The sequence below is a fragment of the Uloborus diversus genome, chromosome 7 (assembly GCF_026930045.1).
Source record: "Uloborus diversus isolate 005 chromosome 7, Udiv.v.3.1, whole genome shotgun sequence".
NCBI lineage: Eukaryota > Metazoa > Arthropoda > Arachnida > Araneae > Uloboridae > Uloborus > Uloborus diversus.
The window spans coordinates 76,819,962-76,832,166 of record NC_072737.1 but is presented as its reverse complement, the minus strand read 5'-3'; the positions used below and the strand labels follow the sequence as shown (position 1 = coordinate 76,832,166).

Genomic DNA, 12,205 nt, shown 5'->3' with positions numbered 1-12,205 from the left:
TATTTTCCCACAAAAAAGACATTTTGCAGTCTTAAATTTGCATAAATTCGGAGAATGATCCTTCGAAAGGCATCTATAGCACGGTTTTTCAATTTTCACTGCCGAGTTTTGAACTTTCGTTTTGTTTACGGGCTGTTTCGTATAACTTTTATTTGAATGTATTACGTTCAATTTCGTACCAATAATAGCATTTGAGCTTTGAGAAGCTTTTTCCATAGCCGAAGCAATAGCTAATGTTTTAGATAATTCCAAATCATCTTCTTCGAACAGTCTATCTAAGGTTGTTCTATCCCGTAACCCACTTACGAAAACGTCTCGGAGCATTGTATTTAACATGTTTTTATCATAATTACAAGGTACCGCTAGCGATCTTAATTCCGCTATGTAAGCACTTATGCTTTCCCCTTCCTGTTGTTTTCTGTTTAAGAACATATGTCTGCTTGGAATTATGAGCGGTTTAGGATTTAGATGTTCCTTAAGAATATCAATAAGAGTATCGAAATCTTTTTCAGCAGGATTTTCTGGAGCAAGCAAATTTTTTAGCAAATTATACAACTTAGCCGATAGGCTAGAAATCAAGGTTTTACCTCTTTTAATTTCCGCAACATTCTGAATATCTAAAAATGCTTTAAAGCGCTCAATAAATGAATCAAATGATTCTGACGTTTCGTCATATTTATCAAACTGAACACCAGTTACTTTCGATTTTGAATCTGGTTGTTCTTTCGTTTGTAAAGCTTCCATAAGCATTTTATTTTGCTCAATTAATTGCTGAACTAGTTGCTCCATGACAGATTTTTCTCAATTAGAAATATATCAGAATTAATAATTCCTACCTTGAGCTGTCTTCAGTTTAATAAACCTAATCCTTACTTGATTTCGCACTCTTTATACTCTCAAACATCGTCGCCAGTTGTTGTATCCTTCCTTATTCATCTTAGTTGGAAGGTGGTGCATGGGTTTACTTAAGTAACGAACATCGAAACCGCTTACGAACAACAAATACTTTACTCGCACAAGCACACAAAATTACATACATCCTAACAAAAAGTGAAAGCACTTTTCTTCCCAGTTACAGTTAGATCTCGATCCAGTTTACATTCTCATACAGTCACAGTTAAAGTTAATAGCATTAAGACACTACACAATTTTTAAATGCTATTTGAATTAAATTTGCTTTATTACATTTAGTGTTTATTTTTAATGAGAATGAAATTCTTGGCAGAGTTTCATACATTTTATATTCGAAATCAACATTGCTGTGCAACAGAACTGTGATTTGCAATTTAGCTTTTTCGTAACCCCTTTCTACGGGTGCATTAGGCCCTGGGCAAACAGAAAGTATATTAAATACTTGTGCTGCAGGATTTAATTTATTGGTATGAAAATGCTTAAACAGCTCTCTATACAATGATTTTCGATTAAAGCATTCAGTGTTCTGTTAGTTTAGAAAACGGAACATTTCAGTATATATGCAGTAGACTGTTCCAAATTTTTTTTTCCAAAATCAACATGCATACTAGTTAAAGTTGTGCCAAATGACATTTTAAAGGTACGGTAAAAATTTGGACCAAATATTTTAAGATTAACAGACCTCTCATGAACATCCAAAATAATTTTTTGCCCCTTTTGGACACAAAATGGGCATGATGCAATAAATATTAAACAAAAAAGATATTTTTGTTGTTCATTAATTTGTACATCTAAAGCATAATAAAGTTTAAAAAGTAATGTTTTTCACATTAAAAGCAATCAGTTCTAGTTAATTTTAGTATTTTCAGAACTCTGAACCTCTTAATTTTAACCGCCGTCGTATGTAGCAGAACATTGTTGTTTTGTTCCTGACTTACTGTGTAGCACTATAGTTAAAATTGCATGTAAGCATTTTGTACACAAACTAAAGCTTATATTATTTTCATTTTTTATTAAGTTTTAATTATTTTTTAATTTTTTATAATTTAGTTTCATTTTAACTTATACAGCCTGAGTAAAAACTTTAAGGCCAGTAAAAAATATTGTGAATAATATGAGAAAATGGAGTTGAAGGAATTTTAATATTTTTGAACTAGCAATCATTAATGTTCATTTGAAAGTGTTGGATATAATTTTAGATGTTATAGAGCTAATAGCCTACAGCTAAGCTGAAAATTAGGCAACTCATTTCCAACTGAAAATTTGAGGGAGTGGTCTGCCCGAAGAAAATAAAACATGAATCATTCTTTACACTGAAAAACATTTATTTAACATGTATTATAAAATGGTTACATTACAATAGTCTGGTCCTCCGAAGAAAATTAAATTATGTTAAATCAAGAGATCTTACAATAAGTTCATGCAGGTGTCAAAAAGTCCTGTCGATGTTCCATAGTGAATCCCCACAGGTAGAAGGACGGCATCACAATCTCCCCAGAATTGCACGCTGGTCAGTTCACACCTTAGGAGCCAAGTTCACCATATCAGGGAAAAATATCGAAGATGGACACGATGCTTTTTCTTTGGAGACCAAACGATCCACTTAAATTGGACTATAACTTTTCACTTTTATGGACGTCATGGCAGCACGCGCTTCCAAAACTGAAGACATCAATAGCGAATCATTCAGAAAAGATCAGACCTCACCTGAGAGGCCAGTAGCAAAACTTATGAGGACATGGACGAACACATTTACAAACACAAACAACACAAGACGAGGAGACAAGTGAGAGAAAAAAGTAGCGATCGAGCTACGGCCGGTCCGAGTATTTATAGCCAGATCCGACCTTGCTCGTAACAATGTGACGTTACCTTATTTGCATATTGCAAGAACAACTCAACCCAAGAAAAACGCAGCTTGCAGGTTGCACAATTCTTATTTAATTTGACATTCAGCACCCAACACCTCAACATGGTTTTCTCATGTGATCGACATGTGCTTTGTCGGAAGTTTACCGACATCTGCCGAATGACGGCAACCAATCATAGCGTGCCACATATTTTTCCGAACACTTCCGATTCAAACTCGGACATTTAAGTGTCGGTGGCAGGTGGATGGGATTTCCCGGAATGGCAAAAGGTAAGTTACAATTCTTTTTTTTTTTTTTTTAAACAATATTGGTGAAATCCTTCAAGAAACAAAAATAAAGGCATTTAGCCCAACAAGTTCCCCCCTCTTGAAGGAATTTCATCAAAAACCACATTATATACATTAAAAAACACTTAACTACATTCATATTATATTTACAAAAGATACATTTGAAAAATAGTTCAAAAATTTGATACGCCCCCCTCTTTTAAGTTAATCCCAATTAAATATAATTTTACAAAGCTTATTTAAACAATTCTTAGATAGGGGTTTAGTGAAAATGTCCGTGATGTTTACATTTGTCCTCACATATTTAATCAAAAAAATCTTTTGCTCAATTAAATTTCTTAAAAAATGGTACCTTTCATCAATGTGTTTTGTACGGGAATTCTCAATGGGAGACTTAGAAAAATCAATTGTTGCAGTGTTATCACAATAAATGACTGTATCCCTAAGCTGGAGGTTTTCAATATTTAATTCACTTATTTCTGTAATTATCCTCTTCAGCCAGACCATTTCTTTTGCAGTTTCACCAAGTGAAATATATTCTGCTTCCATTGAGGATAACGCAACACATTTATGCTTAAATGTCCTCCAATTAATTGGGACCCGATCAATACACAAAATTGATCCACCCATTGAGACTCTATCTTCCCGATTAGCGGCGTAATCGGAGTCGGAAAATCCCCGTAGATCTACACTACTGATTGAGCTTAAATTTAGTTTGTATGATATTGTATATTTTAAATATCCTAGCAATCTTAATAGAAAATCCCAATGCTTCCTTCCGGGATTTGCTTGAAATTGGGAAAAAGTATTCACCGCATAAGAGATGTCAGGCCGGGTCTTTCCCGCTATGTATGCCGTACAACCCAACAAATTTCTGTATGGGAGCTTTTCTGCTTCCCTTTTCTCTTCCTCAGTTTTCGGGCAGTCGTCTTTCGACAAAACTGTACCCTTTGAGATTGGGAGGGTTGAATTTGGCACATAGTAATTGGAGAATAACCCCAAGACCTTCGAAATATAAGAACTTTGGTAAATAAAGAGGTTATTTTTATCTTCCATAAATTCAATCCCCAGTAGCTTTCTGGTTTTCCCCATTTCTTTAATATCATACATACTTTTAATTTCATTAATTACCTTTTTAATTAAATTTTCATTTTTTGCTAGAATTATTATATCATCTACATAAATAAGAAGAAAAGTGTCTTTGTCTCTATGATATACACAATTACATTCTTTTAATTTTTGAAAACCAAAACCACAAAGAACACTGTCTATTTCTAAGAACCAGTTTCTTCCGGACTGGTGTAGTCCATAGAGATACTTCTTCAATTTAGACAAAATTAGGGTAACTTTTACTGACAAAACCCTCTGGTTGTCTCATGTAGATTTGTTCCTCTAAGTCAGCATATAGGTAAGCAATTTTTACATCAATTTGCGAGTGACACCATTTTAAAAGACATATAAAAGTAGAAAAGAAAACTCTCACAAGTGAAAACTCAATTACTGGGCTAAAAACTTCAGAATATGACTCAATTGATTGACGGTCCCCCCTTACAACCAATCTGGCCTTGTATCTTACAATTTCACCCCTGTCATTTACCTTGAGGTCGTAGACCCACCTATTTCCCAAAATTGGTTTCCCCTCTGGTGGGGGTACAAGGTCCCACACCTCTCTTTGCTTAATGACATCTAATTCAGACTCCATGGCCAGTTTCCAGTTGTCCACCTCGGGGGTAGCGATACATTGCCTATACGAATTCGGTATAGAAATTTCCACTAAACTTGCTTCTTCACCTTCTCCCAAACTCTCACTCTCGTCACAGATTTCCCCTACTGTTGGATTTTTAGTTGAAAAGTCAAAAAGTTTTGGTTTATATTCTATTTTATTTTCACTACAATATTTCAAAACCTGTTTTAGTAAATTTAATCTTTTATTTTTACCGGCAATTGTATAATAAATATCAGTCCTATCCCCGGTCTTTCTCTTTTTGGCTTCTCTAACCCATTTAATTTTTTCACAGGGAGTCTGCTCAAAGCTCTCCTGGATTTCCTGTTCAAGTTGAACTTCACTTATAGGCCTGATAAAGTTAAATTTTCTCTCATTTTTATTTTGGACTTTTAATTCCCCCCATTTTTCATTTTCATTGAACTTTACGTTAATAGTCTCTGTGACTGTTCTGGTTTCAGGATCCCAGATTCTGTACCCTTTGGTACGTAAGGCGTATCCGACCATGATCCCCTTGGTAGCCCTCATATCTAACTTTTTTAGTTTAGACTTAGGCTGACCTACATAGGCAGTACACCCAAAAATACGTAGGTGCCTTACTGAAGGTTTACGCCCAGAAAACAGTTCAAAAGGGGTCTTGTCCATATTTCCTATTACTGTCCGATTCCTTACATAATTAAAACAAAGAGCGGCTTCAGCCCAAAACTCATCCCCCAATCCAGAATCATTGAGCATAGACCTCACACCATTCATTATGGTTAAATTGTATCTTTCTACTACTTCGTTCATTTGCGGGGTGTAGGAGTTGGTCCGCTCTATCTTTATTCCCTGATTGGTGAGATAGTTCTCAAAATCTTTGTTAACAAATTCTGTTCCGTTATCGGAACGGATAGCCAAAATTTTTGAGTTCAGGAATCTTTCAGTCCTTTTTTGAAAGTTGACAAAAACACTAAAGGCCTCACTTTTTGCTCTTAAAAAGAAAACATATGATTTTCTTGAGAAATCATCTATAATTATAAAAATATATTTCTTTCCCCCCAAGGACTCGGTCTGAAGGGGTCCCATCAGGTCCATGTAGAGCAATTGAAGTGCAGAGTTAGTACGTCTTTCTGGCATAGATTTAAACGAGCACTTCCTCATTTTTCCCAATTGACAAGGGTCACAATTGGGTTTTTGCCCCTTCTTAATCTCTAGTCCCTGGACTGTACCAAGTTTACTCGTTTTGGTGATACTCTCCATATTTATATGGCAAAACCTTCTATGCCATTTTTCCATATCAACACTGACCATATTGGCCCCTTCAGACGGGTCCTTGGTCTTATAAACTTTTGTATAATTAACATTTTCACAATCAATATAAAAATTTGGTTTAACATGATAAAGTTTATTTATTAAATTTGCTGTAAATAGTTTAACATTTTCTTGATTAAAAACACAGATCTTTCCGGGCAACCATTTGAGCTTATAGCCCTGTCTGTCTATACAAGAACCAGAAATTAGGTTGCGTCGCAGTGTTGGAGCATAGAAAACGTTATTGAGGGTGATGGTAACTAATTTTCCATCTGATTCAATTTTAAAAATTACTTTCCCAATGCCCTCCACTTGGCTCTTCACGTTTCCTACAGCTACCTCCATTTGTGTGTTTTGTACAGGCTCTAGCTCGGCAAACAATGACTTATCTCGACAAAAATGAGATATACTGCCGCTATCCAATAGCCATGTATCCTCACATTTTGGGTAGGTAGTGTTTGCAGAAATTTCGTTTTCATTTACTGAACAAAACATTCCTGCCTGAGGGTCTTCTTTGGTTTTGAATTTAAAATTCTTATCCTGTTTTACTTTGTTACGGCTCCAACACCTCGACGCAATATGCCCTTTCCTTTTACAAATGCAACAAACTTTATTTTTAGCAAGAAATTTACTCCTACCATTTGCCATTCCGGAGTTTCCGGGTTTTGAAAACATTGCCGAATTTTCTACATTAGGCTCTTCGGCCAAATACCTAATCCTACCTTCCTCAGCCAGTAGTTCGTCTTTTACTTTAGAGAAGGTAAATCTCCCTTCTTCCCATCTGTAGATGGCTTGAACAATACTGCTGAAACTTGAAGGTAAATGCCGTATCAATTGAAAAGTTCTGAGTTTTTCTTCCATAATATATCCATTTTCGACTAATTGGTTAAAAATTCCCCCCAACCTTGCAGCGAATAATCCCACCGTTTCACCTTCTTGCAATTTGCAAGAGAAATAGGATTCCCATAGTGCGGCTACTCTGGCCAAAGATGGGGGTTCAAAATTTGTCTTAAGGGCTTTCCAAGCTTCACTAGGATCTTCCAAATTATCAATTAACCTTTTTATGTCCTTTTCTAAATTTAAATAGATGATGGCTAAAGCTTGGCCACATCTTTTTCTGTCAGCACTAGTTAATTCCCCTTCTGGTTTCTTTTGGGTAATCTCCCATAAATCCCTTTCTATGAGCACCATTTTTATATCTTTGGACCAGGTAGCCCAATTATGGGAGCCCAACTTCTCAACATTTCTATAATCTTTCTCCATAATAAAAAATGATTCGATTTTCTCCGGGCAGGTCAACCACATGACTCTGCTACCACTTGTTGGATATAATTTTAGATGTTATAGAGCTAATAGCCTACAGCTAAGTTGAAAATTAGGCAACTCATTTCCAACTGAAAATTTGAGGGAGTGGTCTGCCCGAAGAAAGTAAAACATTAATCATTCTTTACACTGAAAAACATTTATTTAACATGTATTATAAAATGGTTACATTACAATAGTCTGGTCCTCCGAAGAAAATTAAATTATGTTAAATCAAAAGATCTTACAATAAGTCCATGCAGGTGTCAAAAAGTCCTGTCGATGTTCCATAGTGAATCCCCACAGGTAGAAGGACGGCATCGCAATCTCCCCAGAATTGCACGCTGGTCAGTTCACACCTTAGGAGCCAAGTTCACCATATCAGGGAAAAATATCGAAGATGGACACGATCCTTTTTCTTTGGAGACCAAACGACCCACTTAAATTGGACTATAACTTTTCACTTTTATGGACGTCATGGCAGCACGCGCTTCCAAAACTGAAGACATCAATAGCGAATCATTCAGAAAAGATCAGACCTCACCTGAGAGGCCAGTAGCAAAACTTATGAGGACATGGAGGAACACATTTACAAACACAAACAACACAAGACGAGGAGACAAGTGAGAGAAAAAAGTAGCGATCGAGCTACGGCCGGTCCGAGTATTTATAGCCAGATCCGACCTTGCTCGTAACAATGTGACGTTACCTTATTTGCATATTGAAGAACAACTCAACCCAAGAAAAACGCAGCTTGCAGGTTGCACAATTCTTATTTAATTTGACATTCAGCACCCAACACCTCAACATGGTTTTTCTCATGTGATCGACATGTGCTTTGTCGGAAGTTTACCGACATCTGCCGAATGACGGCAACCAATCATAGCGTGCCACATATTTTTCCGAACACTTCCGATTCAAACTCGGACATTTGAGTGTCGGTGGCAGGGATTTCCCGGAATGGCAAAAGGTAAGTTACAATTCTTTTTTTTTTTTTTTAAACAATATTGGTGAAATCCTTCAAGAAACAAAAATAAAGGCATTTAGCCCAACAGAAAGAGATAACGCAATGTTTAAGTTTTTTAAAGCATGCTTTTACCAGAAAAGTAGTAATATATTCAAAGTTAGCATTTCAGCATGAGCAACAACTTTAAGGCCACCAGTATTTCTTAAATACTAAATGTAGATTTTACTGGAATAAATATCACAGCAGTTAATGAGATTGTAGAAACCCTTCAACTTGTAGTTTTTTCATTAATTTCTTTGAAGTTTTGGTGCTCTTTGTGAAGATGTCCAAAGGTAAGAAGTTAACTGATTGTGAAAGAGGGCATATTGAAGCTTTTTTCCAACGGGGATGAGTAGCCATACTATTGTGAAAAAAATAGGAAGATCAAAGACTGTGGTCAATAATTTATTGAGATTGAAAGACAATTATGGTAAAAAAAATCCTGGTGGAAGACCTAGAGCTTTGTCCTTGCATGATGAAAGAAGTGTTTGCAAACTTACATCAACTGGGAAGTACTCAACCAGGAAACTTATTCAGGCGACAGGCTTAAATGTTTGTCAAAAAACGATATATAACACATTTAGAAGGTGTGAAAATTTTGTTTATGTGGCAAAATTGGCTAAGCCACAGTTACTGAATACGCACATAATAGAGCGTTTGAACTTATGCCAAAAAGTCATGACCTGGGATAACCAATGGATACAAACATTTTTTTCGGATAAAAAGAAGTTGAACTTGGATTCACCACATGAATGGAAGTACTATTGGCATGATTTACAAAGAGAAAAAGAAATATCCTTCTAGCGCCAATTGGGTTAAGGCTCTATCATGACTTGGAGGTGCTTTTCTTACAATGGTATGGGCTCAATTGTGTTTGTTTCGAGTAAAATGAACCCACAAGCATATCAAAATATCCTCCCAAGTCATCTTTTACCAAATGCTGAATTTATTGCTAGAGAAAATTGGAAATATCAGCAAGACAATGCACCTACCCATTCGAGTAACACATAATTGGTTCAAAATCAGCAATGTTGAAACTTTGAAATGGCCAGCTAAGTATCCAGATCTCAACCCATTTGAGTACTTATTTGGCGACTTAGTAAGAAAAGTTTATGATGCAAATGGGAGACATTTTACTTCATCAATAGAGCTGAAATCTACTTTCGAAGATGAATGGTATAAAACAGATCCTGAACTTTGTCAAAAACTAGTTTCATTTATGCAAACAAGAATATTTGAAGTAATTCGAAGAAATGGATCCCGCACAAGATTCTAAATGCTTGTATTTCTTTCTTCCTATGCTTTTTTCTATGTTGGCCTTAAAGATTTTACTCAGCCCCTTCAGGCTCAAATATTGATCTGTAGTATTTTCTGATGATAAAATAAATACAAATGATTGTTTTGTCGTTTTTTGCTTGTATTTAAGGTTAATAATTATCACTCAAATTATGTTTTGATCCTCAGTTAAAGACATGTCCAATTTCTCAAAAAAATTTACTAGCCGTAAAGTTTTTACTCAGACTGTATTTGAGCTTCATTTTAACTTGTAGTTAAGTTTTTTAATTCAGAATGAATTTCAAAAGCATCTCCTATTTTTGGGATTTAGGCATCACATACTAGAAATCCTGGCTTCTAATGTGTTTGAACTATTCTATCCACCATCAGGACTACAAATTGCCACTTTTGCTCAATTATATGACTTTTGCCAAGAAAACTATGAATCAATTGATAAACACACTCCTGGTTATGTTTTAAAAGAAAATGAAAAGCTGTGGTTATAGAATAATCAAAATCAGGTTGTACAGTTCCTTAGTCAACAGCTATAAGAGGAAATCCAACTTCATTGTGATTATTTAGATTTTATAAAGCTATCACTGATTGCTGTTAGTGAGGCTGATCACATTCTTTGTCATACTTATAGTTCCCCTGGTGCTTATCACCGGGCAAGATGGATGGCAAAAGGCATTTACTGCTTTAAGACTTTGTGCTTTTGCAAGGAATTCAATCTAGCATCATATGAGATACAAGCATTAAAAAGAATATGTCTGCTCATGACAACAAATCTATGTAAAAGTTTGGCCCCCAGTAGCTGCAATGAGCCACATAATGACTTACATCTTCTACAAATACCAGAACTATAAAGAAACTAATAGTAAAGTGACTCTTATAGCACTTAAAAAATTTAAAGGACAACTTTTGGTATCTAAGTGACAATTTAGTTGGATTAGGTTTTTCCTCAGATCTCGTGCCTCCAAAGAAAAATGCTACCATGGTTAAAGCTTTACAGCAACCAAAATCTAGAAAGGATTTTAGAAGACTCGAAGTCAAAGATATTAAATCTTTTCGGAGTGAACCATTTTCAGATTTTGTTACAGAACAGACTCGGAATCTGTTTTTTGTAATGAAATTTTATAGTAATTTTTCACAAGCTGATGTTCATATCTGAGCTAAAAGAAATGATTATACCCAAGTTAAGGAAGTACAGTAAAACTCCGCAAATTTGGATCCCGTTAGTCCGGATCAATCGATTTGAGATGTTTTTTTCATTTGAGGAGCAATCAATGAATTTCCATAACATTAATTTATTTTTTAACCCTCTCACGGGCAAGACTGTTATGTCGTTGATTGAGTTCCCTTGTCTTGGCAATGCAACTTTTGAATCGATTTTGTTTTCCTCAATAGGGGAAAAATTGATTGAAAAGTTGTACAGACTTTATAATATCAAAATAAACATATTTACTGTTTGTATAATTCTATGTGTTTCATGTAAAGGTGATTTTCAATAAGTATGTTTTACTTTATTATTTTTTTTCATTTAAAATTTTAATTATTGCTCATTATTAAAAGAAAAGTATAAGAGAAAATGTTTTTGTGTTGTGTAAATTTTATAAAACTTAGAGAAACAAAAATATTTCTCAATAAATTAGGCATTTAAAACTTTTAAGGGTGTTGAACTGTCACTTAATACTCTTCGAATGGTCTAAAATTTTGCAAGACAGTTATTTACATCAAATCACAATTATCCATGGTATGCGAGTTGAAATTCCATTTTTTCCCCATACAACTTTGGGTCAGTCTAATATGCAGAGACAACAGTACAGGATACTGAAAACATGGGCATAGCCAGAGAGGGGCAGTTACCCTCTTTGCTGAAAAAATCGCTCATACTAAAAAAAACTCATCATGTCAGTATGCATGTTTTTGAGAAATATTTTGTAGTTTTCATTTCTGTAGGATCTTTTACAACATTAGGTGTCAATCTGGCCACCTTGTATATGAAAGATACATTTGACCACCCATTACTTTAAGACTAAAAATATAGGAAATAATAATAATAATTAAAAAAAAAAACAATAAATAAAAATCTATGTCTGCTAAAAATTACAGAATTGAAATTTTATGTGCATTAATATTCTTTTTCTTCTTTTTTTTTCAAGGTTTAAAAATGATTAAAAGTACTAAGAAAGAGCCTACAAAAATAGGTATCTATGTTTTATTAATGCTTTTATTTTTTATGTTCATGTTGTACACTTTACTTAACGGGGAAACATGTGTGTCTGCAATAAAGTAAAATTCCCAGTAACAATCTTTGGGAGATACCTTCATTCAAAAGTAAAAATTGATTCAAAGAGTTATATAACTCTTAAATTCTTCTAATATGGTAATGTAATGTTAATATGAATTGATTAGGTTATTACCATTACAGTCATCAAATAAAGTATTTTTGTGTATGTGCATTTGACCCTCTAACTGTTTCCCATTTATTCAATTGATTTGGATTTTCTTTAAAAAACATGCTTAACAATTAATATAT

At 34.6% G+C, this 12,205-nt stretch overlaps 1 protein-coding gene across 1 annotated transcript in view; it reads left to right on the top strand.

Annotated features, from left to right (window-relative positions):
• Positions 1 to 12,205, top strand: part of LOC129225721 (RNA-binding protein 28-like) — a 68,461-nt gene that overhangs the window by 9,963 nt on the left and 46,293 nt on the right. Inside the window, exon 2 of the mRNA XM_054860214.1 lies at positions 11,829 to 11,873. Within this exon, the coding sequence (XP_054716189.1) occupies positions 11,837 to 11,873 (37 nt within the window). The 5' untranslated portion in view covers positions 11,829 to 11,836. The remainder of the gene's footprint in view (positions 1 to 11,828; positions 11,874 to 12,205) is intronic.